The sequence below is a fragment of the Cynara cardunculus genome (assembly GCF_001531365.2).
Source record: "Cynara cardunculus var. scolymus isolate 2C chromosome LG 12, CcrdV1, whole genome shotgun sequence".
Taxonomy (NCBI): Eukaryota; Viridiplantae; Streptophyta; class Magnoliopsida; order Asterales; family Asteraceae; genus Cynara; species Cynara cardunculus.
Genome location: NC_037539.1, coordinates 38,737,977 through 38,757,757, shown reverse-complemented (window position 1 = coordinate 38,757,757; position 19,781 = coordinate 38,737,977). Strand labels below are relative to the sequence as shown.

Sequence of the window (19,781 nt, the reverse complement as noted above, 5' to 3'; positions counted from 1 at the left end):
TTTGAGAAAACGACCCATCAGCCTAAAACTCGCGATTTGTCCGATTTCTTCAACTAATAAGCCAAAACTCTTGGCATATAAATTGTAGAGCTCTGGCGTAGGAACGTTTTGGTTCAAATAGCTCGAAAAGTCGTTAAGTTTTGAGAGAGAAATCTGAGTTTGAATTTCGAAATCAAATTTCTCGGTTTTTCACCGATTTTAGGTGAGATTCTTAACCAAATCTTTTGATTTTTATGTCTATGACTTCGTTTTTAAGTACTCTATCAAACCCCAGTAGCCTCATGTCTTATATTTGTGTTTTCATTGTTCGATTTTTATGTTTTTAAGTTGTTAAATTTTAGTTTTAAAAACAAACTTTAAATGAGTAAATGAGACTCATTTCTTGACGAAAATTCGTGTTCTTTATGTCAAAGTGTTGGTAAAAATATTACCAAGAGTTTGGCGCAAAAAGAATGAAGAAAAATGGTCAAGAAAACGAGCAATTTTGAAGCTCGAAAAGCTCGAAAACGAGCAGCCATGGCTACTGTTTTCGTTGATGTTTTGGGCTGAGTCACGGACTGGGTCCACCTGCTGTTTTCGTTGCTGTCTTGGGCTGGGTCACGGACCGGGTCGACCAGACCCAAGAGCCGCGTCCGTTTTCATCTTCTAAAAATACATGAACAAGGGTGTTGAGGACAGGATTCGAACCCGCAACCTCAACCCTAAAGCTTTGAGCGCTAACCAGTAAGCCATTACTGAGTTTTGTTAATGATATGCACTTTTATTATTAATATGCGCTGAATATTTAAGTTTCAGAAATTTGCATTTACTCCCTGAAGTTTCAGAAAGTTATTTTTCCCATAATAACTATATGAGACTTTCAGTAAGTTTATTTGGAGTTTGTAAAACGCAAACTTTGACCCTATTTCGATTATTTATCCCGTTTAGTTATCAAAATGACCCTGCAATGTGGAAATCGGTATTTTAGCAATACTTTACGTATTTGCTTCGTAAATTACCGAAATGACCCTATGTCTTGGGGATTGGTCTATGAACTTTATTTTTATATTATTATTTTTATAAAATTACCAAAACGATCATATATTTGGAAATCGGTATTTTAGCAATATTTTACGTATTTGCTTTATAAAATTACCGAAATGACCCAAGGTCTTGGAAATTGGTATCTAAGTGTTATTTTAAATCTAATCCCTATGAAATTACCAAAATGACCCTACAATGTGGAAATCGGTATTTTAGCGATACTTTACGTATTTGCTTTATAAAATTACCGGAATGACCCTATGTCTTGGGAATTGGGATCTATGCTTTATTTTGATTGTTATCCTTATGAAATTACCAAAATGACCTCACAATTAGGGAATCGGTATTTTAACAATACTTTGAGTATTGCTTAATAAAATTACCAAAATGCCCTTATGCTTTGGGATTGGACTTTTAAGCACAGTTTTAATATTCGACTTATGAAATATATCAAGAATGTTCTAAATTAGGGAATTGGTAAAGCTATACCTTTGGTATTCGGCTTCTTAAGATTTACCAAAATGCCCCTAGACTTGGAAAATTGGTATTMTAAACATTATTTCGAGTATTAGTTATGTTGAACTTTAAAATTATGAGATGACCATTATTTATATGTGTGTGACATGTTGTCACCTTTATTTACTTGCAAATCTTAAACGAGACGTTTTGACCACAAAACATTATTTACGTTGCGGACTATTTAGTTTAGTTATTTTGGTAGAATATTTATTATTCAATAAAATGTGAAATATATTGCTTATTTTATAAAATGAACGAGCAACAATTAATATTTAACGACGTCACATTATTAATAATATTTCAAGAAAATATTGGAGTGAAACATGAGATATGATGCTATCGGGGGTTGATCAATAAAAGGAAAAGTCGTGTTAAGATTGTTAAGGAATAGTAGTCAATTTAATTACGATTATTTAAGATGCTTAGGAATGATATAAATTATCATGTAGGTTGCCGTTTTTTGAGAGAACGACCTATTGAACGTTAACGATTCAAGGTGAGTACATTATGCGATTTTTGTGGAATATATACATGATTATTACAAAAGTATTTTATCCATGATATTTTGCATGATGTGTTTATATGCATATGATGATAATTTGATTATATTGATGTGCATGATATTTAAGTATATGCATGATATGAAAGATGATGTTGTTGATATTTTGCATGATGTGTTTATATGCATATGATGATAACTTGATTATATTGATGTGCATGATATTTAAGTATATGCATGATATGAAAGATGATGTTGTTGAGAAAGATTATGATGACTTGATATTATCGATATGATATTCAAGTATGTGTATAATGTGAAAAATGATAATGATGCATATGYRATTTATGTTGTCACTTGCATGAGATGTATGTTGCATGTCACGATGAGATTTGCATTAATGAGTGAATATTGCAAATAAATGATATGCAACTAGTATGATACGGCAAGATTCGTCCACCGTACGGGGTGGGTTGGACATGAAAGGAGGGTTTGCAATTCCGAGGTCTTGGAGTCCTCGTCCATAGAATACGCCACATACGCAAAGAAAAGTGACGAGCCGAGGTCTCACTTGCAAGATAATAATTAAAATACACTAAAACATTGTTTTATGTGTGCATGTGATTATGAAACCATATTGTATTCACTAAGCTTTTAGCTTATACTATACATGTATATATCTCAAGTATCAATTGTCAGTAGACGAGATGAACGAAGAAAGACGAAACTATGTTTTGAATCATGCTTGACTAGATATTTAATTAGCATTGATTACGTTAAAGTATTTTACGCTTCTGCACTTATGTAACGATTTATGTTAAACATATTATGTGTGTTTGAAATTTTAAGTTCGTATTTTTGTTCAAGACATAAGTTATTAAGAATGACGTCACGGCACTCGAAAGAAAGAAAAACAAATCTGGGGCGTGACAATGATTATCCTAATTATATTTTAGATTTTTTATATTTAAAATGAGATGTTTATCTTGTATTTGATTATATTTATCTACATTTAGTTACACAAATTCAGATATGGAGCTTTAATAAGTTATACTTACACACAATATACTTATAATCTTGAGTTTTAACTAACATACATTAATAAACAGTATTTTATACATAATGGCGGATCCAGGATTTTGGTTTAGTGGGGGCACCTTTAAGGTAGCTTAAACGCCCACAAAGTCGTCCGATGTGTTTTTAGCCTAATTCCACCATTCCAAGAGATTTTTGAAGTTTTTTTGGATTATTTCGAGGGATTTTTAAGGGTTTTTTTTATCGATTTCGAGGAACTTTTCAATTTTTTGGTTGATTTCAAGATACTTTCTTTAGTTGGTGGGGGCTTAACAAGAAATTACGGAGGAGAACCATGATAAAAAGTAAAAAAAAAAACACCTTTTAACCTTGGAAAATACATTTTTTTTTAATTTTTTAATGGGGGCCCTTCCCCCCACCTTTTACATGGTAGGTCCGCCCCTGTTTATACATAAAAAGTAGTTATTATCAAATGCTTTATAATATAACTAGAAGGATACTCGCGCAATGCAGCGATACACATCTCGATTTTAATGTTCCATTTTATTATTTGTCTTTGTCGATGTTCTAATACGATTTTATGTGTTTTTAAGAAATCAATAATGATTTTATTTTTGAATAAAATGTAAATTTGGAAAAAATATATATCATTGTTAATATCAAATCAACTATTTAAAAGTTAAAAGTTCTCATTTTTTATGTAATTTTTTTAATTTATTTTTTATTATAATTTAATTTAAGTTTAATGACGAAATAATTTATTTTTGGTTTAATAATATAACATTTTATAAAAATAATAATTAAGTATTATGTTAGAACTCAATGATGATCCTAATTATATTTTATATTTTTTATATTTAAAAGAAGATGTTTATCATGTATTTGATGATGTTTATCTGCAGTTAGTTACACGAATTCAGATATGGAGCTTTAATAAGTTATACTTACGCACAATCTACCTGCAATCTTGAGTTTTAAGTAATATGCATTAATAAACGGTATTTTACGTATAAAAAATGGTTTTTAATAGTTTTTTGTCAAATACTTTATAATATAATATAGATATAGATATGTATATTGGATAATGAAGGTAGAAATCATAGTAACATTCTCTTTATATAAAATTGTGTTTTGGGAAGACTTCCCAAAGTCATGAACTTGACTTGTTGGTTTGAAAATGATGGACGCAACGCGGCTTTGTTTCCTTCCCATCACTACCATCATATAACTTTCTATTTATTTATTTATCAACACCTTATTTAATATAGGGCTCTAAACGAACTGAACGAACACGAACAAAAGCTTGTTCATGTTCGTTCGTTTAATTTAACCGAACAAACGAACTGACATGAACAGTAAATGAACGAAAATCTTTGTATTCGTGTTCGTTCGTTTAGAAATCAGGTGTGTTCGTGTTCGTTTATGTTCGCTCGTTTAAATGCTAAACGAACGATCTAAACGAACATCAATAGATATTATTTGAATTCAAAGTAAATAAATAAAAGATTATATATTAAATTTAATATGTAAACGAACATAAACAAACGAATATAAACGAATGTAAATGAACGGTAAATGAACGAACGAGACTCTTGTTCATGTTCGTTCATTTAACTAAAAGAACAAAAAAAAATTGTTCATGTTCGTTCATTTATTAAATAAACGAACATAAACGAACATCCCGCTGAACAATTCACGAACGGTTCACTGAACGTTCGGTTCGTTTACAGCCATGTTTATATATACTAATTCAGACACATATAAATTTGATAAGCTTCTTGACATCATGTTTAAATAAAATATATTGTAATCATATGGCTTAATCAGTTAAGAACTCTACTTTTTGTTACATCTGTAAGATTCATCTGAAGCCGTATATCTTAATTAAATTTGTTTATCTTTAAAATAAAAAGAAAGGGTAATTTAGTCTTTTGATTTTTCTAACAACTAACAGTATCCGCTTTTTTAAGAAGAGGGGGGGGGGGACACATATCTTTTTTTTTTCCTGTTTTCACGATTTTGCTAAAATTTCATGTTTATCTTTAATTTTAAAATTCAAAAAACATGCATCTTTATCAGATCTCCCGTGAAATTTTTTTACTATGCAGAACATAGATGGTTTTTTCTTATTCTAGATCCATGGTTTGAGAGTTCACCATGGTATTCATCGTTCACAAAGTCGGATTGGATGGTATTATTGCCGAAAAAGGATCTTTTTGCTAGTTGGTGAACCATAGGATTCACTGTGCGTTCATAGGATTTTAGTTTACTTATTTTAGTTTGGAGTTTCTATGGATTTTTTTTATTTCCATCCCTATATACAGAGAGAGGAAGGTAATTAAATGAGAACCACACAAAAATTAAGATAGCAATTTTGAAATAATTTAGAAGCTTATAGTTTATTATGGACTAAATTTAAAACTAGAAGGGCATATTAGGGTTTTTAAATCCAATTAAAAATTAACATTGTTGGTCCCAGGCGGATCTACAAAAGTTATAGGATCAGTTTGTAGGAAAATGGGGGGTGAATAAAAACACATAAAACTTTCACTTTTAAAAATTATATATTGATAAAGAAGATCAATACAAATTTTACAGATTGTTTACGGAAAAGATAAGGTAAGGAAACCTATCTAAACAGTCTAAGATACACATTATTACAAGTTAGCAAAGAGAAAAGATTTGCTTAACAAATAAAGACTTAGAAGAGTGTTCTTCACTTGATCAAAGTGGGTCTTTCTCTTTTGAAAGAGAGTAGAAAGAGAAGTATCTTCTTGGGTAAGTTCTTGGAGAGAAAGATTGAAGAACATTGTTACCGAGTAGAGAGGACTCAACTATTTATACTCATTGCATTAACTGCAATTCATAAGGTACATAACACGTGCCAAGCTTTTAGAGGAAAACTTGTTCTTTGCTACAGTGAACAGTCATATTGTTGTTCATTAAGTAGACATTTTTTCATAAAATAGGTAAGCACGATAAAGTCAATTGAGTGGCTTCGTACTGTACAACACTTTGAAAAGATATGGGGTTGTCCTTAGTGTGTGGAAGGACAAGACAAAAAAATTGTACATGGTAAGCTTCATTTGATCGCTAAATGTTGGGATGACACTGGAGGTCTTTTCAATATTCACTGAGACTTGTGTAGTCTTCACACATATGTAGACGAGCTTGTAATCATTGAATTCCATTTGAGGTCACTTACGTGCTAGTCTCTAATCTTCAGTGTTTGTCTTTGACATTGCTGAAGGTTCTTTGATATGAGTTTTGTCTTCTTGAAGTATAACGGTCACTGGAGAGTTACGATACATGTTCACCGATCACTGAACAAACTCAGTGATGATCGCTGAAACTGAATAAACAAAAACTCTATACTTCGATAGGTAAAAGAGATTAGCATCAAATCAATGAGGTGAAATGATGTATATATTAAAATCATGTTGGATTTCATGAGGTGAAATACGTATATATGAAAATTTATGTTGGATTTCATGAGGTGAAATAAGGTATATATGAAATTTATGAAAACTCGTAATACAGTTAGTAATCTTCAGTTGAGTTCCAACCTTACAACCCATCATGATCTTCTCTATTTGATCCCACATATTCTTTCCTAATTCTTTATAGCTATCAATACTTGTGTAAATCTTATATTTGATCCCACATATTCTTTCCTAATTCTTTATAGCTATCAATACTTGTGTAAATCTTATATTTGATCCCACATATTCTTTCCTAATTCTTTATAGCTATCAATACTTGTGTAAATCTTATTAGTCAAGGCTTGCATCATGAAAGATTTACACAGTATATCACCTTTTGCTTTATCCTTCTTAGTATCAGTATACTTAGACTTTTCTTTTTGTTTTGGTGAAGCAGGTGTATTCCTTTTAGGTATTGTTGCTACTTCTTGCCAAAACGTTGTTGGACCTTCGGTCAATGATCCCATGATTTCATCACAAAGATTATGTCTAGCAATAAAATCTAGAAATCTGTCTCTCCACTATGGATAGTCACCTCTGAACAAAACTAGTGGTTTTGTGTCGGAGCCAATTTCCATTGCCTCTCTGAAAGTAGAGTTACATAACAAACACTTAACGAACCATCATTAAGTTAATTTAGTTTCAAAAATCTCAGAATACTGGATAACAATTTACAACCCAAAATACACAATTTAAAACTTAATAATTACATAACAAACGATAACATATTTATCAGGGACATGTCTACCTAGAACATACAAACTATATACAACCAACAAAATATAACATATACCTCTACCAAAAGTAGGCTTCACACGTCAATCCCTAATCGATCAACCGACCTTGTTCTTACTTTTGTCGACTTATCCTGAAAAGTTAAAACCACTAGAAGCTAAGCTATAAAGCTTAGTGAATTCATGTGGAAATAGGATGTTACAATGAGTTCTATAAACATACATACAAAAAAGGACTCGGAAGAAAGTTTGCATAACAACACGACAACAACTTAGTTATACCATATGATGTCATTTTCAACAACGTACTTTAAACATAGGAATCACAAAGGTATTTTCAACATAGAAAGAGATTAATACAATCAACATCATACTCACAATCATGCGATGTCAAATACCAATTAACTTCACAAACAAACATAAGACTTGACACCAAATCCGCCCTTTATCTCCTAGATTATGACAAAGTCCTATACTCACACCCTGATTCCCACTGGGCAGTGAGTATGGCAGCCCCTCCGATTGTCTCACCGGAATCCATGGGATGTCGACAATCAACATCCAAAATGCACCGCAAGACAATACTAGCAAGAAGACAATTCGAGGAAATACTCAAGAACATGATTCGTGGGTGAACAAGAAAGCAAATAAGCATCTGTAATCATAAAATACACCCATATGTCCCCATAAACTCACAGTAGTGCCTTAATCTATTCGGTTGATCAAATTGAAAGCCTCGATCCAACTCCAAGTTTCCATAGTGCAAACACTTGTCACAATATCTCAATGTGATTTATATAACCTCTAGAGTACACATACCACGTATCATAAGCAAACATTACCATTTACACCTTCTAAACTCTTTTCAATTGACAATTACACTTAAAATTCCCTTGTTTAGCTCTGTTTTCAAGCCCTATTTTACCCTACAAAACCTCGATATCACAGAATATCATCAAAAAAAAAAAAATTAGTACTATTTCCTAGCTTTCCAATTCCTATGACCTTATATTTTGTGATTTTTCTATGATTTTATACGATTTTTCTAAATCATGACTTTCAAACTCGAAAATAGCTATTTTTTTATAATTTCATGCTAAATCCCGAACCATTTTGTACCAAATCCATATATTAGTCTTATATTACCATAACTTATACAAAATCATCATGAATCCACCATTATTTAACCAAACATCTGCCTATTTCATCATCATACAATATTGACTATCAAAAGTCAAACTTTTTCAAACTATATCATGATTTCAACAGGATAATAAGTTATCTATCATCCATCCTACATAATATCAAGATTTAAACTTATAATCCCCAACATGCAACCGTAATTTCATGGTTTCTTGAACTCAAAATGAACACATAGTCAAGAATGAAAGTATATCTTTGAAATCTTCAATAATCTTGCAAAATCTCACCAATTTCTTGTAAAAACACCCCAGATGGATGCTCTTGAAGTCTCCTGAAGTTAGAAGTGAAATGGGGAAGAAAAATAGGGCTAAACTCATTTTATTTTAACTTAGGGTTGCTAAAACCTGCGTTGGATCGGGCTTGACCCGGTTGGGTACCTACTTTGACTACCAAACACTTAAACATTTATAACTTTTCGTTCTGACCTCCGTTTTCGGTGAGGTTTGTTTGCCTACGCGTTCCTTATTGATTCTATTTTCGCCTCAAACTCTAAAATTTCCAAAATTCATCTTAGAAAAACATTTGTGCAAATTCTTTCTTATATAGCCTATATACTTTACACATCTAAGCCCATAGAGAACTGCACTTTGTTTTTTTGACATCTACTAACTCTAATACCTTACGTTAACTTATTCTAAGGTGTTCCAATCTTTACTTCATTATTCCAACCATTAAACAATACTAAGCATGCAACACATAATTTTAGGTTGTTTAAGCTGATATATAAAGGTGTGTATGTTACAGTACTCTTTGGAACAACTTCGTTCAAAATGTATTCCAACTTCTAACATCTCTATTAGAACTTTAAATTACTCTAAAAATGATGGAATCAGTCAATTGGATCATCGAAGGATTCAGGATAACCCTAAAAGTGGAACCTAATCAAGCATCATCCAACAAAAACCTACAATAGATGTTGTATTTTACAATAGTTGAACTTTGAAGCCTAAAAACAATCGATGATCGTCTTAACAGAACTCCAAAAACACGAAAAACAAAATTAATTGTTTGATTCCATTACCTAGTGGTCGGTTATATTTCACACATTTAGACTAAATGAAATTAGGCCACAAAGCAAGTATACAATACGGCCYAACKTCGTCTTTCCAAGTAATAAAGTGGTACAAGTACCGGATTATCGTCCACAGGGATTGTAGCCAAAGTTAGATTAGAGTCTAATGAAAGAGATGATTTCAGATGACGATTTTGAAGACTTTTGCTTGATTGTAAGGTGATTCAAAATAGAATACATAATATATAAAAGAAGCAAGGGTGTAAGACTTAAGGTGAGATCCAAACACAAATTCCAGCAGCCAATGCTATAGGAATGCTACAGCAAGCAGTGTTTCGAAACTAAGTTCCACCATCTATTTTGAAGGCATTCCTCTCGGACTTCACCATTTTACTATCTTAGAGCTTTCCACCCATATCTCTATGTGGTGTCCGGACTGGGGATAGTGACACGATGGTGTTTTCAAAATATATGGATAAACAAATCTCTTTGTTAAAAATCACTCTCTCGAGTCGATTCCCATATCATTCGAGTTGGCGTGTTCTTGATAGTTCATCTCTGAATCTATCACACTTTGACACYTTTGAAGAGYGACCAACCCGTCGGGAGTTAAGTTTTGAAAAACAYAAATGACAAGTCTCCTTGTCGGCAACTTTCTCAAGTCTACCTCTTATGTCATCCAAGTTGACGTGCTTATTGATGACTTATCTCTAAGTCCATCGCACTTTAACACTTTCAAGTGATCAACCCGTCAAGAAATGTGCTTGGTTTTATAAAAACTCGAATGAAACAATGGAACGTCATTTTCGAAAACACTTAGCTACTTTCGTTCGGTTTKWAAATCTCACMTTTYCGTCTCACACCCAAGCTATAAAAGCTTAGCTACTCATAACGGAAAGTAAAAAATAAATGACGGAAAATAAAAACATAAACGTAAATTGCGTAAAGTAAATAACGAGAAAATAAATGACGGAAATGTAAATGACGGAAAAAATAAATGACGAGAATGTAAATTGCGGAAAATAAATGACGGAATGTAAATTGCGGAAAATAAAAGACGAGAATATAAATGACGGAAAATAAAAGACGAGAATGTAAATAACGAAAAATAAAAGACAAGAATGTAAATAAAAAAAAAGATGAAGAACTTCAAGAACTTAATTAAAACCACCCTTAGAGAGGGTTTACAAATGCTAGTAAATGGAATACAATGGAAGAAAAGATGGAATGAAGGATGGTTTAGAAGACACCCCAAGCCTTTTTTTTATACCCAAATGAGGCACTAAAAGACAAAAAGACAAATATTGGAGGCTAAGCTTCTTAAAACTAGTTATAAAGTACAATTAAAGGAACTAGAAAGTACATATTCCTAACAAGACTTTTAATCTCAGATTCCAACAATTTCCAGCTGTCTTACATGAATACAAAAAGGCAGCGTTTTAATCATTAAGCCCTCCAAAAAGTTGCGCATGTATCAGATCGATGCTGCTCCAATGCTGTAGCATCCTGTTGTTTATCAAAAACTTCCATTAGCTTCCTCCTTTGAGTACCAACAAGTCAACCACAATATTTAGCTCCATAATAACAAAGGTATAAAGAAATTAATAAAAATGACTCAAAGTGGGAATGAAAGAAAACTATTTTAACAAATAAGACGTAAAACAAGTGCTTTATATGTTGAATTCTCAACATATATCACCTAGTATCGCGAAACAATATGTTGAGTTCATTCTTAGATAGAAGCAAATGACCTCAAGTAAAACCAAATAACTCAAAGGTGCTGTTGATGAAGGAGTTGCAGGCGATGAAGGATAGCAGCTAGCGATGGCGAGGGTGCAACGACAAAGTAAGCAAAAGTGTAGGAACGGTGCAACGACACAGGATGCAAAAGCATATTTGATGAAGTGACGAGGATGTAGAAGTAACAACATAGGAAGTAGAATCATATCCAATGATCGACGAGAAGGGAGGTCTTACACCCTCAAACCAACAGGGTCGTAATGGTACATTAAAACTAAAAACATGCATCCTTCAAAATACATTATTGCGAAAGTCTATTCCTACATCACAAAACCTCTTAGCGTCAGTTTAGATCATGTTGAAGGATGAAAATGGGAACGAAAACGAAAATGACAATTCCCCTCAATTTAACCATGAATGAAATTTTGGGCATCTAGGGGAATAAACTCATTATATTGTAGAAAATTAAACAGTTTCTTTTATTTTCATTTTCATTGGTTACTGTTATACCTCTAACCACACATCCCATACAACACGGATTATAAAACATAATTTAACAAGCTTAACATCATAAACATAAATCCGTACATAGAAAACTATACTCTAGGTTTTAGTATTAACCAATTGTTTTTATCACAAACATTTAATTTTGATTAACTGGTTTTTACCTAACAAAGTTTTTTTGTAAGGGTGTCCGGGCCAAAGCCCGACTAATCCCCGGCAATTTTGGAGGCTAAACCTGGCCCCACTTTAATGTCGCCAACACTCCCCTTCCAGGGCTCGAACTTGGGTTCATGACTATGTCATGCCCAAGCCTTTACCACTAGGCTGGAAGGTCTTTGACCCTAACAAAGTTATTGTTTGATTAATTTGGTTCTTCTCAAATGTTTTGCCAAACCCATTAATTTTTATTTAAATGAAACCTTAATCTTCAACATAAGACTAAATTGGTAAATGACTACGATTCTAACATGAAAATAGAGGATTTATAAATATATGTTTCATCACCATTAGCGAAATTCAAAGGTAACATTACTGAATTTTCTTTAGTATGTTGTTTGTCTTGTTTTTCTGGTTTTCAATTCCTTGTGTTCTACTTTGCTTTCTTTATTTGTCCATTTATTCATGTCTAATTTGTATAAAAATCAAATCAATCGTATGAGGTGATTAGTGATGACATGCAACATACTTTGTCGCCATCGATGTACTCGTTATTTTGTCCGCGATTGACACATGTTGCAGCCTGATCCTATAGCCTCTAGAAACTTACGTAGGAATCACACAATATCTTTAGACATTGCCTCATCCAGTTTCATGATGACAAGAACATTTATGTAAGCATCATCAACGGTCTTCCATTAATTTCTATCAGTTTTTTTCCTATTGTATATGTTTAATTTTTTTGTTATATCAGGAACGAGAATGAATTATATCAACCCTATAATTTATTCCTTCAAAATTGGTACTGTTTTTTATTTTGTTAGAAAGGTTTCAAAATAAATTTAGTTTTTCTCTCTTCTAGAAAAAACGATAATATTTACGACGGTCAATATAAGTCACGATGAATAAGATTTTAATTTAGATATATCTTTTGTGATAGGTCTTTAACGTACATTTCACTTAAATTAATTCTAAAAAAATTCAAAAATAACACCACAAGAGAATCAGACTTATAGGACGTTAAAAATGTTTAAGTATCCTCTTAACCTGTTTTATATAACTTACACTTATATAACAAAACAATTGTATGCTATATACAGCCAAACAATTATGCACTATAACTGATTTTATAAGACATTTTTTTAAATAATATATCATAAAAAATTTAATAGGATGTTTTTTTTTTCCAAAGCAGACATAAAGATTGGTAAAACGTCCAAAAGCATCTTATAAACTTATTGTAATAATTTTTCATAGTACACACAAATGTTTCATCCTGAACAACAAGTTATATAGTACAATTTTTCAAATATTCAGACAATTTTACAATCCTGTAAACCCGAATTTGTTATAACATAATTACAAAACGTTTTAAAAATAATTAATTTAAATTCCAATACAGTACCCAAGAAATTACAGAAATACCCCTAGACTAGAGTATAGATTTTACCAAGAGAATATTCCAAAAGAAGTAATTTGATTGTCCAAGTGTGAGGTAGATGACCAATTCCACATAATGATAATGATGGGGGGATGACTTGAATTTGGTTTAAAATGTTTACCATAATTTCAAAGTCCACAAATCTTAGGATAATACTTGACTTCTGACCCATTCAAACTCACATTTTTGTCCCTCCATTCCAAACATGTCACATCAAAACTATTTAAATACATAGATTTTCTTATTACTAAAATATCTAAACAAGCTTAATTAAAGTGTAACGTAATATTAAAGGGTCGTTGTTTTAACGGTACGAGAGTCTTTGATCTTCTAAGAGGTCAAAGGTTCAAACTTTGTCAAATGTGAGGAGGGTGTGTGGGTTTATTTGTTCTATTTGTCGTATATAAATGTTATATATTTCCAAAAAAAATTAATGTACTTTATTGTAGTTTTTATTTTATAGAACATATTTCTTTTTAAAATTTACATTTTGATGTTTATGAAAGAAGAAAATATTTCAAATAAATAATAATGTTTAACTAATTTATTTTCAAGAATATGTTTTTTTTCTTTTAAAATTATAATACATTTATTTTTTTTATTTATCAAGTTATAAAAATATGAAAAATTAATATAATATGGTTAAATGTATCAAAAAACATAATATGCTTTTTCAAAATTATAGATTAAAAATATAATTTTAAAATAAAACTGAAACAAAGTTAGATTTATTTAAATGCAACTTACGTTAGTAATTGTTCATAGTATATTATAAAGTATTTGATAGAAACTCTTAAAAACTATTTTTATGTATAAAGTAATTTTTATTGAGATATATTACTTAAAATTCAGGATTACAAGTAAATTGTGTGTAAGTATAACTTATTAAAGGTTCATGTTTGAATTTGTGTAACCAACTACACATAAACATAATCAAATACAAGATAAACATCTCATTTTTAAATATAAAAATTCTAAAATATAATTAGTATAATTATTGAGTTCTAACATGATATTTAGTTATTATTTTTATAACAAATTATATTATTAAACCAAAAATAAATTACTTCGATAATGAACCTAAATTAAACTATAATTAAAAAAATGAATTAAAAATTATACAAAAAAAAGGAAATTTTTAAAAAAATAAATTTTTATGATATCTTTAAATTTATATTATATTCAAAAATAAAACAATATCGTTTTCTCAGAACCCATAAAATCGTACCATAACATCGACAGAGACAAGAATAAAATAAAACATTAAAATCAAGATGTATCTCGTTGCATTATACGAATACTCTTCTAGTATCTCCTAAAATATTTAAGATATTTTGAGTAATCCGAAAAAGGTATCTTACAAGTATAAATATAAGATATAGGAATATAAATTAATTGTTAATATATTTTTTATCTTTTTTTTAAAATGAACATCTTCAACATATTATCCATAATTTCAGAGTATTAAAATTTTAAAAAAAAAATTATATTTAATTTCAATAGATGTTTTATTTTAGAGATTTCAACATTTATTATACTATAAATTTATTATTTCAATACACTTTATAAAAATAATTTATATAAAAATAATAATAATTTAATTTTATTGGTGAAAATGATTAAAAAATAAATTTCTTTTTGAACACATCAAATTTTAAAGAATTCGTTAAACATAATTTTTTTAGTTTTTTGCTATCTTAGAGAATAATATAGAGAATCTGTTGAAGCAAAAATAAAGAACAAAAACATTGTATTTTCTATTTTTGAAAATGTGTTAGAGATGCTTCAAAGGATACTAGAAGTCTACTCGTACAATGCAGCGAGATATATCTCGATCTTAATGTTTCATTTTATTTTTTCTTTTTGTTCAGTCGATGTAATAATAAGGTTTATATGGTTTTGAGAAAGCGATAATGTTTTATTTTTGAATAAAATATAAATATTAATATATCATAAAAAATTGAAAAAAAAATATTGATATTACTATCAAAATAACTATTTAAAATTGGTTTTTTTTTTGGTGTATCGCTTTAGTTCAATTTATTATTTTTGGTTTATTAATATAATTTTTTTATAAAAATGATTATTAAATATTTTGTTAGACTCAATGACCATCCTAATTATATTTTAAATTTTTTATATTTAAAATGAGATGTTTATTCTCTATTTGATTATGTTTATTTACAGTTAGTTACATTAGTTCAAACATGAAACTTTAATAAGTTATACATACGTACAATTTACTTGTAATTTTAAATTTTAAGTAGTATACATTAATAAACAGTACTTCATGTATAAAAAATAGTTTTTAAAAGTTTTTATCAAATATTTTATAATATAATATAGATATAGATATACATATATATATATATATATATTAAATACAGTAAACTACTTTTTTCGTCCCTATGATTTATTAAAAGTTGATGTTTTTGTTGAAATTACAGTTTTTATACCTACGGTTTGTAACTTGTTTTTGTTTTTGTGTTTTCGACTCTATGTCTATAGCTTCTTAACAGAAAATAAGAATAAACATCAAAAGACCAAATTATCCCTAACTTAAGACAGTTGAAAACATAATTTTTAAGCCGTGGGGATGAAATTAAACTTTAACAAATCATAAGGACTAAAAACGTAATTTACTCTAATATGCAAAAGAAATGGTCTTGCTAGCTAGTACATCAATGGACATGTCACTTTCTTATATTTTCTATGGAAACTTCCTTTTTCAATTAAGAATTGTTGAACGTGACTCCTACCATAAAATCTACTCTTTTTCTTTATAAAAATTTAAATTATACCAAAAACGAGAATTTTAATATTCAATTTGATATCAATATCGATATAGTTTTTCAGGTATTTAGGGTTTCAAGTTAACGAAAAACACGTTCACCCACTATTTATAGTTTTTATTTTATTTAAACATAAATTTTAGATTTTCTATTCCGAAACAATAAAAGCTGTTTTGATTTATATAAAAATCTTACATCCCACTGTAATATATTTAAACGATAAGTTGTTTATTTTATGCACCGGTTTTCATGTTGTCTAAGTGTAAAATTCATCGTAAGACATAAATGTAGTCTATATAATTATGATAATGGTTCATATTATGAATTTTCCCTTTATATACCCATAATTTTTCACATACATATATTACAATAAAATCGGATTTATAGGACACTCTCAAATTCTAAGTGTCTTAATAGACCTCTTTATAGGACTTAGTTTATAGGATTAAAAAAAATAAAGTGTCCTATCTAAAAATGTTGTAATAAGTTTATATGACGTTTTTTAACATCGTAATAAGTTTTTTAGGACACTTTTAATATAAAGTGTCTCATTCTCAACTTTATAAGATACTATTTGAAAACTGTCCTGTAAAAAGTTGAGTTTATAGGACAATTTCTCAAAAGTGTCCTTTAAAATTGCTAATGCGACATTTTGTATGAAAAATGTTCTCAAAAACTTGTTAAGACGTTCAAAAGTGTCATATAAACTTATTACAACACTTTTAGATATGACACATTATATTTTGGTCCTATAAATTAAGTTCTATAAAACAGTCTATTGAGACACTTAGAAATTGTGGGTGTCCTATAAACCCCCAATTTTGTTGTAGTGATATATATTATATATTTATAATTAAAGAGATGGACATAAAATCTTAATTTAAAATGATTTTTGTATAAAATATAAGCATCAAAATCTGGAAAAATATTTAACGCGTGACCCCACTCTTAATTCTACAAAAGACCCCACATCTCTTGGCCCTTTTACAAAGACTTCACTCATTAAGTCTACCCCACATGCCAAACTTTTAACTCCATTTCCCCCCTTTAAGTATATATACAAACCCCATGACTCAATCCAACACCACATCCACAACTTCCCAAACCCACCACCTCCATCTTCATCTCCATCTCCGTCTCGACCTCACAGCGTTAGGATTCGACTTCGACCATGGATCCGACTTACTTGGAGCTCCAACTGCCCGGCTTCCGCTTCCACCCTACCGAAGAAGAGTTGCTCGATTTTTACCTCAAAAAAATGGTTTCTGGAAAAAACAACTTGCGTTTCGACATCATCGGCTATCTCAACATTTATCTTTACGATCCTTGGGCTTTGCCAGGTAATTTTTACGAGTTTTAGTAACCACAGCTCATGTCTTAGCTTCTTTCGTTTATCATTCAAAATTATGCTTTTGTTGGATAACATTTCTCAACATAAATGAAGTTATTATTACCACCTGCTTTAAGGCTGTTTTCGTCATTTTAAAATGAAGTGGGCATAGAGATAAATAGATTTTAAGAGTCTATAAACTTAAATTAATAAAATGGAAAAGATTATTTCGTTATATAGGTAAGAATACATTAACTTAACAAACCATAAATTTCGTTTAAATATATTTTTTTCAACTGTAAGGTTATTTTTGTCATTTTAATAATGTATTATAGAAATGATAAAGTGAAAACAAGATTTAATTTTACAGTTTTGACCTCAAGGGTATAACTGGATGTTTGGAAATTGTAGGGTTGTCAAAGATTGGTGAAAGAGAGTGGTACTTTTTTGTGCCAAGAGATAGAAAGCATGGGAGTGGAGGGAGACCCAACCGGACCACCCAAAACGGTTTTTGGAAGGCAACTGGATCGGATCGTAAGATATTCAGTTTAACTGATCCGAAGAAGCCCCTTGGCTTGAAAAAAACTTTAGTCTTTTACAAAGGCAGAGCACCGAGAGGAAACAAAACGGATTGGGTCATGAACGAGTATCGTTTGCCTGATTCTTACCCATTACACAAGGTATTATATCGGAAAATATAACTTGAGTTCAGTATACAAATTTTAATGCATGATGTACAATCTATAATCGGAAAATTTGAATGTTTGTTTTTATAGGAGATCGTGTTGTGTAAGATATACAGAAAGGCAACTTCTATGAAGGTGTTAGAGCAAAGGGCAGCAATGGAAGAAGTAACCAAGACGATCCAACCATCCACTCCTCTGTCTCTCGAAGAACCCATCTCATTCTACACTCAAAATGATAACTTAGCATCATCATTGCCGACACCAATGGAATCATGCCACATGGCATCCGATAACAGTGATGAATTCCATCAAGACTTGCTACTTTTCTGGGACGAGAAATTGAAAGACGAGTCTTCACCACCACCAGCACCTATAACGCCAACCGAGTCTTTCCATGTTTTATCAGACAACCATGATGAATCGTGTCACGACTTGATGTTTATGTTAGATGAAAAATTGAAAGAAGAGCCTGACGTCATCAGCGATGCAAACAGTAGTAACACTGACAATGACAATAGTATTAGTAAGGTCTCAAGTTTAAGACTACCTACAGAAAACGAGATGTTACGAGAACTACAATTGCCCAAGATGAACACGGACTGGACCCAAGACTCCTTTTGGACACAATTATGCAGTCCATGGTTAGACAATATAATGTTGACGTCTCCTTATGCTAATATCCTTAATTTCTAAGGTTGTAGAAAATATTAACTTAATTGTAGATTATATTTAAACGTAAAATAAAAATGGAAAGACTAGTTTCTAGATTAACTTGTCTTTCTGTCTGTCTGATCACAGCTGTAATAACTAGTATTTTAAATGTTAGTCTTTGCTACTGGATTTATAAGTATAAATTCATATTTGTATGTTGATATCAAGAACTAATAAATGTTTCGTTCTTTCATCTGCATAGACCCTAAAGTATAAATTCATATTTGTATGTAGATACCAAGAACTAGTAACGTTTTGGCCTTTCATATGCATAGGCCCTAGCGGGTCTACATTGTCAGTCTTTAATCGGCCCGTAGCTTGCCAAATTAGGATTGGTCCGAACTTTCTTTTTTTGGAGCGCCTTGGCTAGATCCGTAACTGAAATGGACGTTTCTGGACTGTTTTGTAACCACCTCTAGTCTAGTGTATGGACCTAAACATTCCGCAAGTTCTCTTCAAAAAGTACTTGTTTTCTTTTGTAGTGGTTAATTGACTTCACTCTGTACTTAGGGCTTAGGGCGAAGTCATTCATATATTTCATGGGTCCAGTTTAATAAATATTGCTTTTCTGAAAAATGAGGAGTACAACGATATTATATTAATTTGCTTCACTTTCTTGAAAATCTGTACTCTTGTTTTATTGTGTCAGTGACTTAGGGGTTGTTTGGTTGACTTTTCATTAAGTCATGTATGGATAAAATTGTTTGTATGGATTTATCAATCTGTATAGATTGCAGATGTCTTTGTTTGAAAGAGTTTTTCCATAGATGGAAAGGAACGTGTTTTTGAATTAGGAAGGATAGATTTCGTGAAAAAAATGAGGCTTTTTGGTATAAAGCTCTCCCTAGAAGCTTACTAAATAAGTCACTTTCTATATCCTTAAGCCATTAGTAAACAACCATATATAGCTGATT

General features: G+C 30.7%; 1 protein-coding gene across 1 annotated transcript; it reads left to right on the top strand.

The window, feature by feature from the left end:
* The first annotated feature begins 17,218 nt into the window (after positions 1-17,218).
* Positions 17,219-19,060, top strand: LOC112522954 (NAC domain-containing protein 22-like). The gene is made up of 3 exons (XM_025132321.1): positions 17,219-17,480; positions 17,882-18,150; positions 18,247-19,060. Exons 1-3 carry the CDS (start codon positions 17,312-17,314, stop codon positions 18,847-18,849), a joined length of 1,041 nt encoding a protein of 346 aa, XP_024988089.1. The 5' UTR covers positions 17,219-17,311; the 3' UTR covers positions 18,850-19,060.
* The last annotated feature ends 721 nt before the right edge of the window (positions 19,061-19,781 follow it).

Bases quoted from the DNA above. Each gene is read 5' to 3' on its own strand.
- LOC112522954 (XM_025132321.1), top strand. From the start codon at position 17,312: ATGGATCCGACTTACTTGGAGCTCCAACTGCCCGGCTTCCGCTTCCAC. The intron at 17,481-17,881 runs GTAATTTTTACG...TGGAAATTGTAG, and splicing joins CGATCCTTGGGCTTTGCCAG to GGTTGTCAAAGATTGGTGAA. The intron at 18,151-18,246 runs GTATTATATCGG...TTGTTTTTATAG, and splicing joins ATTCTTACCCATTACACAAG to GAGATCGTGTTGTGTAAGAT.